Genomic DNA, 18,530 nt, shown 5'->3' with positions numbered 1-18,530 from the left:
TATGTTAAAAAAACATAAAAAAGAAAAATCTGCATATAGGCTGCTGCTTTCGCGACAGACATCTCGGCAATGTAGCCCAGGGCGTCGTCACATCCTTAAATTTTAACAAACGTGAAGACGCCCTTTGCAGCATCCAGTTCACGACACGAAACCCTGCCACGTGGTTCGGGCACAATCACTGCAGTGGAAACCTGGATTCTAGGAATAGTAGTTACTAGTGTGAACGTATAAACAAAATGAGAATATATGACAAGTTCTACGGAACTGTTGGAGCAGTTGACAATACACATCTATAAGAACAAATCCAATATTTTAGTTATGTTTAGAGATAACACATCAACATGTTGGTTAAAATAGTTAAGTAGGGAAGGTAGTGTATGTTTAAGGCATTGGCAGCCATATTTAGTATGTGAAAAAGGGATCTGCCATGGTGCCTGGTGACGATATGAATATGCACTTCTATTTTGTTGTAGAGTTGCCGGGGCTAGGAATGAATCGAGTTTTCCCAGCATAGTATTTCTATAGCTTAGTAATGTTTTGAATTTATATATGTCACGGGCTCTGATTATTCTGTTTTGTTGGAAAAGCTCTTGCGTATGCTCGAAAAAACAAACGTTCGCTATCACCCGAATTGCTTTCTCATGAAGTATTTCCAGCATTTGAATATTTTGCGCTGTAGTGTTACCCTATATAAGTGAACAGTAACTGAGGTGTGGATGGAGAAGAGCATGATAAATGAGACGCTTAACTTGAAAAGGTAATGCACTTCAATTGCAATTTAACACACCTACAACTTTTCATACCTTTGAGCAAATATGACTAACGTGTTCATTCCAGGACATATGCTCTGTGAGTATTATGCCTAGGGTTTTTATGGATGACGTAATGTTAATTTTATACAGACCCCACACAATATTATCTGGCAATGTAGTAGAACTTCCCAGAGCATGAAAAACAACGCATTTTGTTTTGGTTTCATTGAGGATGAGGCCGTTTGCCTTAGACCATGCTCGAAGTCCATAACAAACGGAGCTTGCTATAGGTGTTATTTCTTTTAAATCTTTACCTGTAAAGAAAACAGAGCAATCATCTGCATATGTCACAAATTTACACATATCGCTCACTTGTACAATATCACTAATGTAATACAGGAAAAGTATCAGGCCAAGAATGCTACCTTGGGGCACACCCGCTCTCAAAGATTTTATCTGCGATCTGTTCTCATTAATTTCAGCAAACTGACGTCGGCTTTCTAAATAAGATCAGATAAGTTCAAGTGTTATTCCTCGGAAGCCATATTTTTCCAGCTTTATCAGCAGCAATTTCTGGTTGACCCTATCAAAGGCTTTGCTGAAGTCTACGTATAACCCTAAAGTCAGAAAATTTTTTTCAGTGTTCTCTAGAATAAGCTTCTTCTGTATACTTAAAGCAGTTTCCGTAGACCGCTTTTTCTTAAACCCGTGTTGACAGTCGGTTAGCAGGCTATGTGTTTGCGAAAAATTATCAATATGAAAGTTAAAAATTTTTTCGAGTCCCTTTGATAGCACAGGAAGTATAGATACTGGCCGATAATTGCCCATATTATTTTTGTCACCTCCTTTGTGAACTATTACTCTCGCTACCTGCATATTACGCAGGAAAACTCCGGTTGACAGGAAAATATTAAAAATGTGCATTACTGCAGTTGCAAGTAAGTCTACGACGTACTTAATTGGCCTAATTTCTAAATCATCGACGTATCGACTATGGCTATTCTTCAAGGATGGAAATGTTGTAATCATCTCAGGGATGCTAGTAAGCTTTAGGAATAAAGATTCTCTTAATGAAGCGGCATGCATTGTATCTTGAATGTCGTGATCTATGCATCCTACTTTAACAAAAAAATTGTTAAAATGGTCTGCAAGTTCTGTACCACCTACAAAAGTGCAATCAATGTTCAACGTATTTGTTTGTGTATCGACTGACTTCCGATTTAGTGCTTCGTTTATTTTCTTCCATACTTTGACACTTCTGCTATTACCTCCATGGAGTTGTTAGTTGAGTTTTCTTCTCTATTAGTTGCATCGTCTATTAGTTGCAGGTGTGCCTAATACAGTGTTTTCACTTTAACCTCCTTATTTGCCTTTCTTCACTCTCATTTCCACTTGAAAATTTTGAACTTTGAGTGCCTATAACCTATATTAGGAAGTAGCCGCTAGCAACACTTGGGGAAGCAGTGTTCTTTTTTATTTTAAGCATGAATGGCATTGTCATTCACTGAATTTTGTGTGTAGTGCACAAAGCATCACATGGCAATAATTTCTTTGTTAAAAGAACTATAAAAGACAGACTGGCAAAGATTACTGCATATTTCATTTGGGATAAGTAAGTTGAAAACCTTGTATTGTTTTAGAATGCTTTTCTTCCCAATTAGATGTTTTACAGGAAAACATTTTGCAGCAGAAAACATGTTCCTGTGTCGTTCTTCCAAAAGACATAGTGAAACTTGTGATCCCACTTAGTGTCTGCAAAACTGAATGAATTGGTTTTATGTGTAAGATTAAATTGCCCAAATTATACGGAATTTTTAATGTTAATTATTAAGCTCAAGGATGTAATTAATGCTTTGAAACATTCGTTCTATGCTTCCATATATGTAAATGTAAGCTTTCACACAGTGAACACACTAAATTAGAAATATGCCTGCTATCCATGCTTTTTGCGCGTTGAAGGAACTTGCATGCTTTTGCATGTTTAGGAAATTGCCTTTCATTCTGTTTATACGGCATAATTTTCTCACCTATACTAGTAGCTACAGTGTACTGAGGTTGAGTGCCAAGGCAAGGAACCCAGAAGTTTTATGGGAATAACTACCCAAAATTACTGTCGATGGATCTGGCAGTGGGGGCGGTTCAGGAAGTGCACTGAAACTTGGAAATTAATGTTCAGTGTGACCTGCAGCATTCTGGAGTGAGGGTCTGCGCTGGAAGGAAACTATGAAATATGTTAGCAACTAGTCAAACATTGTTTTAACTCCAGTGAGTGCTTTTAATGGTGCACAATGGGAAAGGACAACCAGTGACATCGATGCGAGCCTTCCGACTCTAAAGTTTGCTCTATGCATTCCTCTGTGTCGTTTCATCAATGGCAACAGGGCAGGCGCGTACGCTGTAATTTTTTTCGAGGGGGGGGGGCAACCTTAGGTCTCCTTCCTATGCAAATTAGGGGAAGGGTACCTTTATTATACAAATATGAATAATGCCCACCATTCACCATAAAGACACATAAGGCCTGTGAGATGCACCTCTCCTTTACATGGCAAACAAGGAACCACATCAAATGGACTCACACTGGAAAGAACTGCAGGAAGAACTCTACCAAGAACAAGTAAACAAGTGAAAATGTAAATTAAAGATTTCTATAGTAGAATACATAGCAAGCATGGCACGTGAACCGCGCGGGGTTGTGTTGCTTAGCCAGCCAATCACAAAAGCAAACAAAATCATCGTCATGTGGCCTTTTCAACAATGCATCCTACTTGATAGATCCGGAGAGTCTGCTGTTCTTGAAGAGCCTTTTCATCGGCGGAAGCAGTGAGGTGTGCAACAGGCATGGACAAAGTGTATGGAGTCTGAGCATTTCACTCTTCAAAAGTCTGCGGTACAGTTCATTTCACTGCTGAACCCGTTTTACTCATGAAACTTCACTGCCAACTGCACTGAAACTTGAAAACAAATAGTTGCAGCAAAGCAAGCATTTTATAATTTTCAGTTCGAAAAGAATTCGACTTTCGCCATTGTATATTAATAAGGGAGGGAAAATGTATAAAATTTTGCGCTAATAATTTTATTTTTGTGGTCACCGCCTTATTTGCCTAACAGGAAAAGTTTGAAGTATGAATTATTTGCAGCCTCGCAGAGGAACAGTGGCTGGCGGTTATGAGGCCGTGGGCGGGGCTTCGCTGCATACTTAAGTTGCATCCGACTATAGTTTCGTTTTTTGAATTACCTCTAGAAGAATGATAGAGAAATATATATTTGCGGAACATATTTGCGGAACAATCACATTTTTTTTTTATCCCTCGTATACTGCTCTGCTAAGTGCCAAACTGACTCTTATTGTTATTTGGGAAGTTGTGTAACGATGCGTGGCCACCAGTCCCGTGCAACAGGATAGACCGCAGGACGCTGTGGTTCTGGACATGCTGCACCCACTGTGAAAGGTTAGAAAAAAGCCCACATAAGCACAGCAGAGAAGTGGCAACATTAGGCGGTTTGACTGATAACTGTACAAGCGTCATTCAAGACACACGGAATTGTTCCTCACTTCTGGCGGCGTTTACAGTAACGAACGGCACACGCGTTATCAGCATGATAGCATTGCCTGTTACTTTCCTGTCGGGAATGATAATGCGCATGCCGTTCGTTACTGGAAAGTACCGGACTCGCCGCGTTAAAGAAAGGAAATGCGGACAAGCAGATGACGATTATCGTTGTGTGGCAAGAGGGTGTAATTATGCCTAAGAGTGTATGCTAGCCACCATACCCTTAATATAAACATATCTTCTCTGTAAAAAAAAAAAAAAAAGTTTAACACAGCGATTTTTGTCTGGCAACAAAAAAAAAGAAGAAGAAGAAAGTTGCTTCCAAAGATTGTGCGCATCTATTAGCGGCGAGAATTAGGAGTGGCGCCCTCTCGCGAGTGACGTCACGGCCAAGACGCCGCTCGCTCCGGCTCGCTCGGCTGCCGCGCGCGCTCGTTCCCTTCGTGTATGCTTGAGGTATGGGTGGCTCGAGCCGTACGTATTGAAGAATACGTCGGCTTCTTTCAGCTGCCATACCTTAACCACAGTTTCCTCTTCAAAGGCGTGTGAGTCGAGAAACTTTGCGGCTTGGATATCGCAAGCTAAGTAGCGTTAAAGGGGTCTACTAGGTTTTGCAATGCATATATGCGCCGTGTGTATCGGTAAATTTTGACTAAAAAAAGAATATCTGCAAATTCAACGCGCGAAGTTGTGTATGATGCTTCGCTAAACACTTAACAATCATTTAGTATTTAGCTATGAGATAAGAAAAATTTGGTAATTGGCGTCAACATGTTATCCGATGTTAGAAAGACACTGCCAAGCGAAGCTGTCATCACGATTCCTATTACTCTGGTGTGTTGTTCTATTCAAATATGGCCATTCATTGTTGCGTAAAAAAATAGTTAGGCGCGCATTTCTTATGAAAAAGTTTGCTGCTACTTTCATCCCCCTCTGAAACAGGCCTCCAAAAAACGAATTGCTCATGGCTGCTAACACGACGGCGTGTCATGTAGAGTATTTACATAGTTAATTCACAAACACCATAGTAGCAATCACCTGAGAGATAAGTTTCGTTGTTAAGATCGAGAGCCACTCAATTGAAAGTGATGAAATGTTTCATAGTGGCCCTCAGTAGCCTTTATCGACAATATGGCACACCCCTGATCACGTAACGGTAGCAATCGACTGTCCGTATGGCGAGGCACGCTATGTTCGCGAAACCCATCAGTTCACTACAACTTCGAATTAAAACCATAAAGCATTTTTTTACAGCGCCAACTGGAATGGCTAAAGTATTCTCGAGCTACTACACCGCAGCTTAGATTGCCTACAAAAAAAAAAATTCAAGCACCTTCTGTCTCACAATGTCTCGATCCAGCGTTATTTAATTATACAAACGGATAACAATTCGCTTCGTCGGTACATAAATTAAGGCTAAATTAAGTTTGCTCCAATCCAATCGCAAACATTCATAAAGAAAGCACCACAAGCCTTGCATATACTTTCACTTGATTTCTGACCCTCCACCGGGGGAATTTCGATATCTTGAATATGTCCCATACTACGAGTCATTGACGCTTCGACGTCTTTCTGGCTGCAGCTATGCGGTCCAGCAGGCATGCTTCACTAAAAAAATTGGGCCGAGCAGCCTGTGTCAGTTCGCCAAACAGATTCGTCATGTATATTCCTCAAGCAACAAGCACCAGTAAATTTCTCAAGTGAGTTTGATTTGATTTGATTTATTAATTTCCATTTACACACACACATGTACAGAGGAGTGGTAGATGGAGGTGGATGAGGGAAAAAAGCCGCACAGACGTGGCTTGAGGTAACCTCACCCCCTTAGGTACAATATGGCTGCATGGGGTAACACATCAAGCGCCATATAAATTACATTTATATAGTGGCCATAAAGCATTGCAGTTATACAATATATGAAAGAACAGTAAAATATTTCCACAATAACAATGCAAAACACACTGTGGCATTGAAATAAATAAATGATATACACTAGGTAACATAGACAAAAAAAGAGGAACATAACATACATTATTAATCATTAGCAAACGCGCTCTAAAGAGGCGAGTTGAACGTGTAGCACGGAAAAGGGAATATATATTGGTACATTCCTATTTGTACTCTGTAAATAGCTGTAAGCCTTCATTAACTTTACTTCAAGTTTCCACCGCTTAAAAAAAAATAAACATGTGAAGAACCGCCTAATGTTGACAAGCAGGTAAAGAAGCAAGTGAGGCGTGTAGTATCTAAGCTCCAGTATTAGTTAAGTCCCCGTGCTACTGCCGAGCGTTTCTGTGAGGAAATGCAAAAATTCGATATTATACTATGAACTACTCGTCGTGAGCAAACCTGTTTTAGCGGAATAAAATCAACGTGACTGCTGTAGAAGTCATATATAGCCAGCTTTGTGACATACTTGTTGCACCGCGGCAGGTATGGTATCATAACTGGATTCCTATAGGCTATGCTTTTGTGATTGTCTATCCGCGTATGAAAAACCTGCAATGGGCTGGTCTGCGTCGCTTCGGCTGGCACTGTAGCGTTGCCTTCGAGAGCTGCATTGTTGTCTAAGAACTTAGCTCTTTGAATAAATGTTCGCAAAGAAAGACGTCGTAAAAATATATTTGAGACGACCACCATAAGTATACAAGCAGAGAGAACGAGGGTGAACAAACGAAAACACCGCAGAAAGCGCCCGGACAACGCCCGAACTGTAGCAGACGACAGGCGCGAGTCCGTGCCCTGACGTCACGCGAGCGGCGCTCGCAGCGCGCTCGTGTTCGTTCTCGGGGCTAATAGCCAAGCCGATCCAAGCCTAAAGCTTCCCAAAATGGCCGATTGCATCGTCGAAGTCGTTAATACACTCTAATCGTTCACTTGATTTTTCGCTGCATTGGAAATGCAAGCGGTTAATTTCGCCGAATGAAATGTCTCGACGCTTTTCAGCGCCCGTCTCGTGCTTCTGAAAAGTGCTTGCGGTATTGGCGTGAACAGACAGGCAAGTGGACGTATTTATTCTACAGTTATTGAACAGTTATCGATGCATCTTGAAGTTAGCCTAGAAGCTGTCGTTAAAAGTTCCGTCTTTCAGTAGACCTTGTGCAGCGTACTCTCAGCTCAATACGAAATTCTTGACTGCGTTCTCGAGTTTTGTTTAACGGTAATGAGAAGGAGTTAGATAATGCACATAGGCAAGGTTTTGTCTGGTCTTGCAGGAGTCCCAGGTGCTTTTTGCGCCGCGTACACTGTCGCAATCGTTACACGTCTGAGGAACCAGACTGGCGGCGCATAGGTAAAGCCGGCTGCCAGTGCAAGCCGCCGTCCCCTACATTGTCGCTATAAAGAGGAAATTTGTACGTGTACTAAGGGTACGCAACGTTTCTTTGTTCAGTATAATTTGGCGGTGCCTCCAGCAGAGAAAATGTGGATCCCGTACTGCTCCTTCGGTTTGGGCTCGGCAATGCCTCCGCGTGGCGGGCGCGTTTAAGAGGAAGTTTTAGCTCGGGTGTTCCAATCTAAATACATGTAAACGGAGTATTCGTTTTTCTCGGCAACCACTGCACCAAATTTGACGAGGTTTGTTACATTTAAAACAAAAGCTTAGAATATAGAATTTCTGCTGGGTACACAAAAGATTTAAGCGAAACAATTGAAGCAGAGCGGGGCATGGTGCTTTCAGTGCCCAATTTTTTATAGAACATGTAGTTTTCCATTATAAAGGGGACTGTAATGCGATGTCTTGTAAGTAGGGGGTTGTCTTATATTCAGAGTCGACTTATGTTTCAATATGAACGGGAATGAAGTGTTACGCAGTTCTTTTAACGAAATTTACCTCTGCTGTTTAGTTTCCATATTGTGCGTAGAAGCAACAGTGCGTGCGCTTTCAGCTGCTCAGTTTATCTTCAATGCTGTTCTCAGTTTGTAGAGTTCATCACATGTGCATGTGCAACACATTGGCGAAGGCAATACGAACTGCATTTCTCGCTAGCTGGACAAGTTGGAATGGCAACGCACCTTGGAGAACAAGACTCGAATAGTGAAAGTCTGGTGGTAAGTCTGAAGTAATATATTTTCATTTATATTTGGTGTTAACTTTCCAGCGCAAACTTTCTATCCTATTGAAGAAACATTTAGCCCCCTGTTTGGCCTATTTTTTGAGGGCCTTATACATCAGGCCCCCTAGCAAGTTTTATAGCGTCCTCAATCACCTTGCCCCGGGGTTGCCCCGAAACCAGAATGATGCGCCTTGCACCGCTGTGGTGGCGCACTGCAAAGGGTCAACATCGAGGACAAAACTGCACCCATTGCAGGGTGCTTGCATGCAGCGCTATTTTGCCCCTGGCGCGCAAGACGTGCGCGAACACACGCGCGCGCACATTTTGTTGTTTGCAGGTGCTGAGCATCTGTGTCAAGCGCTCGAACCTTGTCAAACTGCGTGCTCTGACATACCTGGTTGCAAGCAAACACCAATGGATCTTATAATTAATCCTGACTACACGTTCCTGACGACCCTTTCAACGAACCTGTCCACTTTCGGCCGCTCTTCACCACATTGTTTTTGGACGAGGTTGATAAGCATGCCGTCTTCGCTGTCAGAAGAACTTGAAAAAAAGCTCATCGATTGCGGCAATTAGCAGCGCTTCCTTTCTCATTGCCGACATCTCCACTGGCTAACTCCGTTGCAACCGCAGCTATCGGGCCAGAGCATCCACGGTTCTGCAGTCGGCAGTGCGCGCGCGCGTCCCGCAGTGCTTGCTGGGGATTGCACCCCGGCGCACCGCCGATTTTCTCGGTGTGAGACGGGGCAATGGAAAACCGCTCCAACAGGGTGTGCTTCCGGTGATCGAGGATGAAAGTGCGCACCAAGGCGCCCCGGTGCGGGTGATCGAGGACGCTATTAGTTTACACTGCAATTTAAAGCTTCTTGAGACCCGAATACAGCCATGGGACATAATTACTTTTCAAGCTGGTTATTATTGCCTCCAGGCATGTTTCAAACATGAAAGATGTTTTTTTAATAACATAGTTTTAAATAACTGGCACCTTTTTTAAATATCACAGTCATACGTAGACAGGCTAAGAGCTGCATCTCCAAGTAAACATCTCATGCTCGCTATGGTAAAAACTGCATTTCATTGCCTGAACGCAGAGGTGAAGATGGAGTTATGTGTAGTAGACTGTTACTTGGCTGCTGCATCCTGGATTTTCATGCATTAATGAGGAATTCAAAACATACTTCAAGGTTGCTTCCTGCTGTTTGTGACAATGCAGAGGTCTACATCAATTTAGTGTGAAATTTCTTGAAAGTAGATGAGAAGAATATGAGTGAACCACTTTCGACAGTTCCGCATGCATTAGACTTCATATCCACGATGAATGTTTGGAGTAACGACTTCAGACTTCTGGCATTTCTTTATCGAAATAATCTTTTAAACTGGTTTGTTATTAGAGGAGACAGCAGAAATTGAATGCCCTCTTACCACACCACCATGAGGTGAGCGTGACTGCCAACAGAGAGACACTCTCCCTCTGCCTTGAGTAGCCTCCGCGAGCGATGTTCCTTCCTCACCTTGTCACATACTTGAGCCGAAGAACCACATCGGGTTCACGTGACTAGCACCACCCGCTTTTTTTTTCTTATCCAGTTTTGTTGCGTGGCACATTTTCCACCGTGGCATTGCGCATCCTGAATTGGGCGATTTACCGAAGTAATGCATCATGGCGAGCGACACTTTTAAGACTGTGTTTTGCATTGCACTGTTTGTTTGTGTTGCCTTGACTCTGGCTGGGTGTGGCGCTTTCTCAAGAGGGAGGAAAGTGGTGTTTCATTTGAAGTTTCAGCTGTCTGTGTGACATGCACAGATTTGTCATGAATACCTGTGTCATGTGCTGTAAGGCTGTAAACTTAAGAACAGCATTAAATACATTCTCTTAGTGGTGAATGCAACGCATACTTATCTTTTGCGCACAAAGAAAATGTGAACAGTGTACAGTGCTCCCACTTCTGCGTCAGTCTGATAAAAAGGTCAACAAAGAGTGATACTGCACTAAATCAAGTATCTTGAAATTGGGAGACATACTAGGGATGCTTCTGCAGCAGACATGATTGGCCAGAGAGGTTAACAATGTACAGCTGCTTGCAGTGACCAAATGCACAGCACCATCAGTTTTGTGCCATGCTATAGTTCTATCAAAACCGCCTAAATTCTTGCAGCTTTTTAGGAAAGGATTAGTGGCACATAACAGTGTGCCTATTTTTCCTGTTTTTTGAATGTATATTTTGCTCCCACGTAGCTGATGTGACTCAAAGGTTTATAGTCCTGAAAGCTTGTTTGCTTTGTTATGAATGTTACCAAAAACTTACGTGTACAAGCTTACCCCTGCCCACACTAACGCAGACCCAGTGAGTTTATTTAGTATGGAAAGCTAAAACAATGTAGTGGCTGCACTATTGTTATGAATCTGTTGTAATGATAGATGTTGCTGATTTTATGGAGTGCTTGTTTTCATCACTCAGGATATCACCCAAAATGCTAGGAGGCAAAAAAAAAAAAAAGATGTATATATTGTTCACAAGATATGGTTGAGTAGAGACTGGGTGGTGGCAACCGATTGAGGGAACGAGCTCGCCTGCGGATCTTGCGACAACAAGAGGTTCAAGTAGATTTTATCGCATTAAAGTGCAACAAGTGACTAGAAAAAAGAAAGCCTGGGCATGTCATCAAAAGGTACCGTTGGGAACAAAAGTCTATGGATCTACACGCACCATGAAATACCCAAATTTCTTTTCTTACTTCCCATGTTGGCATACACTGGTCCACAGTAAAGTTGCAAAATGGGGCGGGCCCTCCATTTCATTCCTACTTGACAAAGTTGAGATTTCTTAATTCCACTCTTTTTAACTCCCCAGAATGCCAAGAGTTGTACTATTTCTCCAACTTTAAATGAAATTCTTACTATAGTTGTTTACTAGTTGTGCCTTTGAACAAAAAACTTATTTTTGAAGTTCTAACAACATTGCAGATAATGTTATGCTTCTTTAACGAGAACATATTTGCTTTGTGACCTTTCATTTTTGCAGTGCGTTGCGAGCTGTATAATCTCTCATATCTACTCTTCTTGACAGTACATGCATGTTACCTGCGCAAGTGTAATTTATGAATAAATAATGTGATTGCAGAATATATTCAGTAATGTTAATCTATAATGGCATCAATTGGGCAGATGTAGTTGGAATGGAACTGGCACAGTCCTGTAGTGCTAAACCTTCACTAGTATAAGACTGCAAAAACAGGTATCTTTGCCAATTACTCTAAATTAGACTAGGCCAAATTTTTTTACATTTATAAGTTTTTACTGAATACTGGCTCTTTCAGTATCTACCTATAGGTCACTATCTCTGCCGTGGTACTTACCAACAAAATGGTATTCTACTTATTGTGAAATTCTGAAGTCCTGGAGACTGTTCCAGTGAGGAGCTTTAATTGCACTTAAACACTAACCTTTAGTTGCCAAGAATGATTCTATTTAGCAAGAGCATGCTTGGACTATGACACAAGGATGGAGGCCAAAAAAGTTACTGCCCTTCCACTGCTGGGAAGCGGGGTGCAAGCGAAGCTTGGGATCTGAGGCTCTTTGCAACGCCTCACGGCGAGGGCGGCACGTCAACGTCGACCCCATCTAGAATGAGTTCCCGGTGGCATCAATCAAACACTGCCTGTTCTTTGGCCAAACGCACAACACGTGGCCTGCTCCCACTGCCATTCCTTCAATGCAGCCTGCTCTTTGGCAGAACAGACCAAACGCGGCCTCCCCATCTGACTGCTGGGCCTGAACTGGTGTGGGAAACTGCGGGTGTCGGGCGAGCAAACACGCGAACACACCCTTTCCCTCCTCCGGAAGAAGGGGATGCCCGTGATTGGCTCATGCCTTGCGCTGCTTCTACTTACCCATCTTAAAGGCAGCGTTTGATGAACTGACAGTGGCTGAATCTGTTAGCGTGGTGGTCTCGCGATCTGGAGGGCGGTGGTTCGAATCCGCAGCCTGATAAGCAATTTCTATTTTTGCGCAGCTTGGGTTTTTTCGCACGGTAACACCGACACCAGTGAGGCAATACAAGCTTCTGTTAAAAAGGTCGCAAATGGTTGCATCTTATGCCCGTTCCTGTTGATGTGGACATTCAGTGTTATTTTTCACTGTCAGAAGTATCCTTGAAGAAGGGGGGGGGGGGGGGTCAACAAAGTATCGGCACTAAAGAAGCAACGTCGACGTACATGGTAGTTGAAATAAATCGATGATTAAATGTTGATTATGCTGTCATGTACGACGCACAAATTGTTAGATGGATCTGGCGAGCTTCAAGCTCATGTGTCAGCACTCTCATTGGCCTGTTGAGCATGTTGAGCCGACGCCGCTACGACAATGGGACGCTCACTGCTTCTGTTGTAACAGTTCCTCCTGCTCGGGCTGACCTGCCGGCCTCCCGTCATTCTGGAACTTGGCTCCGTGGGTGTGTCACGTACCTTGGACGCGCATGCGTGGTCCCCTTGGCCGAGCCCTGTCAACAATGGTATCGTCGATCTACCGCAGAACGAGGGAGCGCCTACGTGGCATGCGGCACCAGCTTTGGCGGATGACGGAATCATCACCTGGCAACGCGGGCAATGCACCAGCATGAACATCGGATCCGGCGCGCAATATAAAAGCCCGCCACAACTGCTCTCTGCTGGGCACGACGCCGCTACGACAATGGGACGCTCCCCGCTTCTGTTGTTACAGGTTAGTTACCTGGACAATACCAGTGGCTATAAGTGCAATAATCGCTGTCTAATAGCGGTGTCGTGCCCGATTGAGCTCTATGACAGTGTCAAACGCGCACTCTGCTGCTTTGTGCGACTTGTTGCGGTTGATGCTGTCTGGGGATGTCGAACTTAATCCTGGACCTGAAGATTCTGTTTTAGACATTGTACGCAGGATAGCAGCAGGCCAAACTGCAATTTTGGTGGAGCTTAAGGGGATAAAAGAGAAGCAGGACGCCACAGACGTTGAGGTGAAATGCCTTAAGGACAGAGTCGCCACTCTCAAGTCCACCCGTAGCCTACGTGAAATCTTTGGGACAGACATACCTGACGGCATCCAGTCATTTTCACACCAGTTAAAAACCATAGCTTCAAGGTGCGAGGACGCCGAAAACAGACTACGTAGATCAAATTTACTGTTTTTTGGCATCAGCGATGAGTCCGGTGAAGATTGGACGACTTCAGAGCAAAACGTCGTCAAACTCTGCGCTGAAAGGCTGGGGCTTACTTTATCAAGCGACCAGTTTGAACGAGTGCACAGAATTGGTCGATTCGCTCATGACAAATGCAGGCCAATAATCGCTAAGCTGGTCACATTTAAAGACAAACAGAATATTTTGGCTTCTGCAAGGAAGCTAAAAGGCTCCCGCTGATCTGTCCGCGAGGATTTCGCGCCAAGCACTCGCTTAGCAAGAAAAAAGCTGTTGGAATATGCAAGAGCACAGGACAAACCCTGCAAACTTTCACTTGACAAGATGCGCATTAACAACAAGGAATACATGTACGATGTTGATAGAGACACCGTCGTATTATGTAACAGATAGCTAAAGAAATCTACGGGGGCGCAGGTCCCTAAACTTCCCTCTTCTACTGAATCATCTCGTTTGCTCACAATATCGTACACTAACATACGCAGCATACTAAATAAGCGCGATATATTTTGTTCCTTTATAGAAGATAGCAAACCCGACGTTCTAGCTCTAACAGAAACATGGCTACACCATGATGTTTCAGATAGTGAAATTTTTATAGAAAGTGACATATTCAGCATTTATCGGCATGACCACAATGATAAAAAGGGCGGTGGTGTCTTACTTGCAATATATAAAAGGATTTCTTCTTATGAAGTTGACACCTCATCATCACTTGAGATTATCTGGGCTACCTGTCAAACCATTTGTGGAAACATATTAGTTGGTGTCTGTTACCGCCCACCTGAAGTGTCCCTTCCATTTGTTGATAAACTACGCGAAAGCATTGTCACTGCCATGCAGAAATGTTCAACTACCGTATTTACTCGCATAATGATCGCACTCGCGTAATGATCGCACCCCTAAAATTTGTCGTCAAAATTCGATTTTTTTTATTTCCCGCGTAATGATCGCACCCCGAACTTGCCGCAGCGATATGTCGTGTGCTAAGTCTAGCGAATAATGATCGCGCTTACCACCTGTCGAATGCTACGCGAACGACTCTTCAAGACAAGCCAAGCAGCCTGCACGCACTAAACATTCTTAAGTAGATGCCTCATTTCATTACTTTCATCACTTTCCACACTTCCATGACAAAATGAGGTACAACCAAACTTGCCTTTATTATGGGTTGGCTTTATAATGGCTGATGTCAACAAAAATAATAAAGGCGCATTTCGATTCTTTTCATCTGCTTTTGCACTCGTGAGCACGCAACAAATCGCGCGCGGCAATGATAGTAGCCACGTTTACTCTGATACGTTAAAAGTGTACCCTATTCATACGCCGACGCTTGTAACACAGCTAAGATATTCGCCCACCATTAGCGGAAAGTAGTGAAGACAGATGCCGCAGTTTCCGCAGCATGCCCGTCATGTGTTTCTGTCACTGGCAGCTAAGCGCGCCCACCTATTTCTGTCCCCTCAAAGTGGACATGGCTACGTTATTGCCGCAAACTTGCCGATATTAACGATATTATTCATCACTAATACGGAAGAAACTGTTTCAATGCACGTAATGTACTCACGAGAAGAAAAAAAAAAATCGCGTTCGGCTCGCTCCGCTAGCCGCCATTTTTGTTTTGGTGTCCCGCACCCGCAATCTCGCATCCCGCAGCAAACGCGGACGAAAAAAAAAATTTTTTTTTTCCCGGGAAATTTAACCCGCATAATGATCGCACCCCTGAATTTGCTTCAATTTTTCTGACAAAAAAAGTGCGATCATTATGCGAGTAAATACGGTAGTTATGTTTATCTGCTTGGCGATTTCAATTTTCCCCAAATCAATTGGCCATGCTTGTCATCGTCGTGCAAGCACGCAACCGATTTCATTGAATTAACCTTGGACTTAAATCTTTCTCAGGTAATCAATCAACCCACCCGTGACAATAACCTCTTAGATTTGGCACTAACTACCGCACCTGAAACCGTGTGTCCTGTGTTAATTTCTGACGGTTTCAGTGACCATAAGCTGCTTCAGCTGACGCTCCGAATTCCCATGTTATTCACTGGGTTTCAACATAAAAAAATTCGGGATTACAACAAAGCTAACTACATTTTCATCAACAGTGACTCATTCTTTCCGTCTTTTTCCCAACGTTCCGTTAACGAAAACTGGATACTTTACAAAGACAAATATATTCCGTACGTTTCGGCAGCGAACGACAAATCTAAACCATGGTTCAATAAAAAACTTCGAACACTACGTAATAATAAAAAAAAAAAACGTCTGTACCGCAATGCTATAAATCGGGAGAGTCCTCATGGAGCAAGTACAAAAATTTCCTTAGTGAGTACACTTTAGCCTTACGCACTTCTAAAGACAAGTACTTCGCTGACGACTTACCTTCTCTCCTGAAGACTAATCCGCAAAAATTTTGGCAACCGTTAATACCCGGTCACACTTCTGATATTTCTCTGCTAGACGACAAACAACCACCTCTTTCAGACGGGGAATGTTCATCACTATTTAATGCATATTTTTCTTTTGTTTTTACAAGGGAAGACCATTCCGATATTCCAGTGGTTCCGGATTACGATTACCCATTTATGGCACCCATAAATATCTCAACTGAAGGCATTGTTAGCCTCATTAACGGACTTAAAACCACATCTGCTTGTGGTATTGACAATATTAACACTAAGCTATTAAAAAACACAGTATCTACTTCAAGTGTCATCCTATATCATATCTTTAAGCAGTCCTTGTTGTCTGGTGTCTTGCCCGTTGAGTGGAAGATTGCGAAGGTTTCCCCATTTTTAAAACTGGAGATAGACATAGGCCTGAAAACTATCGCCCAATATCGCTAACATCTGTGTCATGCAAACTATTTGAACACATAATCGCCTCGCACATTTACACGCACCTAGAAAAAAATAACTTTTTCTTTCAGAAACAGCATGGCTTCAGGAAAGGTCTATCTTGTGAAACACAGTTACTAGAATTTACCACAGATCTACATAGCAGTATGAACAACAGTCAACAAATAGACGCCATTTTCCTGGACTTTTCAAAAGCATTTGATCGCGTTGCCCATTGCTGGCTCATTTCTAAAATATCTCATCTAGGTATCGACTCACTAACCCTTTCTTGGCTTAGAAACTTTTTCTCCTTCTCCTGTCACTGAGGTCACGTCTGGTGTACCACAGGGGAGTGTGTTAGGGCCTCTGCCTTTCCTAATATTTATTAACGACCTACCTTCAAACATTTCCTCCGGCATACGACTGTTCGCCGACGATTGCGTTGTTTACCGACAAATTAATTCTATTAATGATCATACTGCCTTGCAGCATGACCTTCACATTATTACCGACTGGTGTAATATATGGAAAATGTCTCTTAACCCTTACAAATGTAATAATATATCGTTCTCACGCAAGCGCACTAGCTCCATATTCACATACACCATAAATAACACGAACCTGTCACGTACCACTACTTACAAATACCTTGTGTAAACCTCACTAGTAACCTTTCTTGGTCTCCGCATATCACTACAATTTGCGCAACTGCATCTAAAACCCTTGGCTTTCTGAGGCGCAACTTGCAAAATTCATCTGCTGACGTGCGTAAATTAGCATACCTGACATTTGTACGCCCGCAATTAGAATTTGCATCAGCTGTATGGTCACCACACCAAGAATATTCAATAACCATGCTGGAATGCATCCATAACAGAGCTGCCCGACATATAACTCGGAATTTTGATCGAAAGTCAAGTATGACACAGATCAAGCTCAATATTTCTTTACAGCCCCTAGACATCCGCCGGAAGATTGCTTTGCTCTGTCTATTTCACAAATATGTTCATTCCGATAAGCCATGCATATTACCCCTCGAAACCCCCGTCCGTACGTCCTCAAGATTACATAATCATTTTAGCTTCTAGCGCATTTTCGGTAAAACCACTGCTTTCAATTTATCTGCTGTACCTCGTGGCATAGCCCACTGGAATGGTCTTCCCGATGATATCGTCACGATAACTGATCGTAAAATATTTCGTGAACGCCTGTGCGTGCTTTTTACATAATCTCCTTCCTTTTATATATCTGCTATGCTTGATCATGCTGTGCTTTGTTTTGTTTTTAGTTCAGCCACTGTACAGTTGTCTTAGGTTTATTTTTGAGTTGTTTCCATTGTACTTAACAGTTCTTTGTTACATTGCCCCCCTTACTCAATACCCGACAGGGCCTGTAAGGTGTTTTCTAAATAAATAAATAAATAAATAAATAAAAAATGTGCAGCGTCGGTAAGATTAGCATTTCCTCTCTTCATGGTGGATCTACACGACGGACGGCGCATCACGTGACTACGCGTCACGAATTTGTGCCGTCCGCGCGTCATCCGCGACCCCCACGGACAACAAATGCCGTGCTATTTTTCGCATCCGGATTTTGGGAGTCGAATGCTGCGGATTTAGCCTAGCATGCTCTACAGTCTGGCAACAAGCGCGGCTTTGGGATCTTTCTGAAACAGCTTCATCGCTGCTGACACCATTCGTGTCTGTTCGCGAGCGTGCGATTCGCACAAGAGCGACTGAAATGAACCTGAGTGGATGAGGTAACTTTGTTCTTACATCTCGTGGAGCAGTTCGCCGCGTTGTGGGACATGGCTCTCACCGATTACGTGGACACGAGAGCGTAACAAGACCTCTTTCGATGAAACAAGCACTCGTCATCATCCAATTCGGACAAAACGACAGCCATTGCGGCCAACCGTTGTTTCCTTTCGATTGCCATTTTCATTCAGAGTGAAAAACACGTATGACAGTCTTTGTTACACCGATGGCGCCATCTAGAGTGAGTAGAAACAAGCAATCATAATAACTTACGTCCACTGAGATCCGCCCGGGCCGCCACAACATCGTCGAGGCCATGTTCAGCCATACAGCCACTCTAAGCCTACACGCAGAGAATCTGAGTATCTGTTTCGGAAACGGTGCCCACTCATCACGAATAG

At 43.0% G+C, this 18,530-nt stretch overlaps 1 protein-coding gene across 23 annotated transcripts in view; it reads left to right on the top strand.

Moving 5' to 3' along the window:
- The window catches only part of LOC139047648 (uncharacterized), a 50,479-nt gene that overhangs the window by 19,059 nt on the left and 12,890 nt on the right, over nt 1-18,530 (top strand). For 14 of the 23 annotated variants that reach the window (XR_011507298.1, XR_011507295.1, XR_011507300.1 and 11 more), the window contains one exon: nt 12,755-13,081. The exons of 3 other annotated variants lie outside the window; for them this stretch is intronic. Coding sequence is in view for 9 of the 20 variants with exons in the window: in XM_070521505.1 (XP_070377606.1) it covers nt 12,755-13,081 (327 nt within the window). In the remaining 11 variants the exon portion in view is untranslated. Of the gene's footprint in view, nt 1-5,987; nt 6,004-6,955; nt 7,302-7,360; nt 7,596-8,291; nt 8,354-12,754; nt 13,082-18,530 lie in introns of those variants that run through there. 6 more of the 23 variants (XM_070521507.1, XM_070521506.1, XR_011507297.1 and 3 more) reach the window with 5 other exon arrangements.

This window comes from Dermacentor albipictus, chromosome 7, assembly GCF_038994185.2.
Source record: "Dermacentor albipictus isolate Rhodes 1998 colony chromosome 7, USDA_Dalb.pri_finalv2, whole genome shotgun sequence".
Lineage (NCBI taxonomy): Eukaryota > Metazoa > Arthropoda > Arachnida > Ixodida > Ixodidae > Dermacentor > Dermacentor albipictus.
This window is presented reverse-complemented; position numbering and strand designations above follow the sequence as displayed.